The sequence below is a fragment of the Cucurbita pepo genome, chromosome LG20, assembly GCF_002806865.2.
Source record: "Cucurbita pepo subsp. pepo cultivar mu-cu-16 chromosome LG20, ASM280686v2, whole genome shotgun sequence".
Taxonomy (NCBI): domain Eukaryota; kingdom Viridiplantae; phylum Streptophyta; class Magnoliopsida; order Cucurbitales; family Cucurbitaceae; genus Cucurbita; species Cucurbita pepo.
The window spans coordinates 6,672,913-6,674,049 of NC_036657.1; the positions used below are offsets into that span (position 1 = coordinate 6,672,913).

The 1,137-nt window shown below is 41.2% G+C and overlaps 1 protein-coding gene across 1 annotated transcript; it reads left to right on the top strand.

Moving 5' to 3' along the window:
- Positions 1-357: 357 nt before the first annotated feature.
- Positions 358-984, top strand: LOC111782789. Its single transcript, XM_023663589.1, has one exon. It carries the CDS (start codon positions 358-360, stop codon positions 982-984), a length of 627 nt encoding a protein of 208 aa, XP_023519357.1.
- Positions 985-1,137: the final 153 nt, after the last annotated feature.

A 1,137-nucleotide genomic window follows, 5' to 3' on the forward strand; every position in this document is an offset into this window, starting at 1 on the left:
TTGGCCTCGGTGGGGCCATCCTAACTCAAATTAATGTAGCAAGGCAACAAAAATTCTATCGATCTTCTCCTCCTTCTTTCATGGCTACCCTCCATTGTATGTTTCTTGTGTTTTCTTCCAATTCGGACACTCAAAGCTCGAAAGCATCCACAGGAGCTCAAAGTGTTCAACTACTTGCTTTACGTGGCCATAGCGATAGCGGTCTTCCTCTTGTTTCTCACCATAACCCAGAAAAACATTGTTTTCTCTCAGGCTGGCTATGCCAGTGGCGTCGTGGTCATCGTCATCTTAATTTGTTTGCCCCTTATGATAGCTATTAAAGAAGAACTTTTTCTCTTCAAACTCGGTAAACAAACTATGAATTCTTCTATTCTTGTTTTGATTCCGCGTGAGCAACTTGAGGAAATTTTAGAAATTTCTTTGTTGAGTGTCTCAAATGTATATAAGAAGCCACAAAGAGGAGAAGATTTAAGCATCTTGCAAGCTCTTCTAAGCAAAGATATGACTCTTATTTTCATAGCAACGGTTTCAACATGTGGGTCCTCCGTTGCAGCCATTGACAATCTTGGGCAGATCGCCGAGTCACTTAAATATCCAAATCATTCCATAAGTATACTGGTTTCATGGATTTCCATATTCAATTTCTTTGGTCGGGTCTTCTCTGGTTTCATCTCTGAAACCCTTATGACCAAATACAAATTACCTCGCCCTTTCATGTTCGGTCTTACACAACTTTTCACCTGCACTGGTTTGCTCTCCATCGCCTTCCCTTATATAAATTCAGTCTATGTAGCTTCGTTGATCATTGGGTTTGGCCTTGGAGCCCAAACTCCATTGATATTTGCCATAATCTCTGATCTCTTCGGCCTCAAACATTACTCGACATTGCTCAACTGTGGGCAATTGGCTGTCCCACTTGGATCTTATATAATGAACGTGGAAGTAATAGGGAGGTTTTACGATGCAGAAGCCACTAAAATTTGAAATGTGAAGAATGGGAAGGGCCTAACTTGTGCCGGAACTCATTGCTTTAGTGAATCGTTCATGATTTTGGCTACAGTGACTTTGTTTGGAGCGATGGCTTCGTTTGTGCTAGCTTATAGAACTCGAGACTTCTACGAAGGTGATGTATATAAG

Excerpts from the sequence above, each read along its gene's own strand:
- LOC111782789 (XM_023663589.1), top strand. The coding sequence starts at position 358 with ATGAATTCTTCTATTCTTGTTTTGATTCCGCGTGAGCAACTTGAGGAA.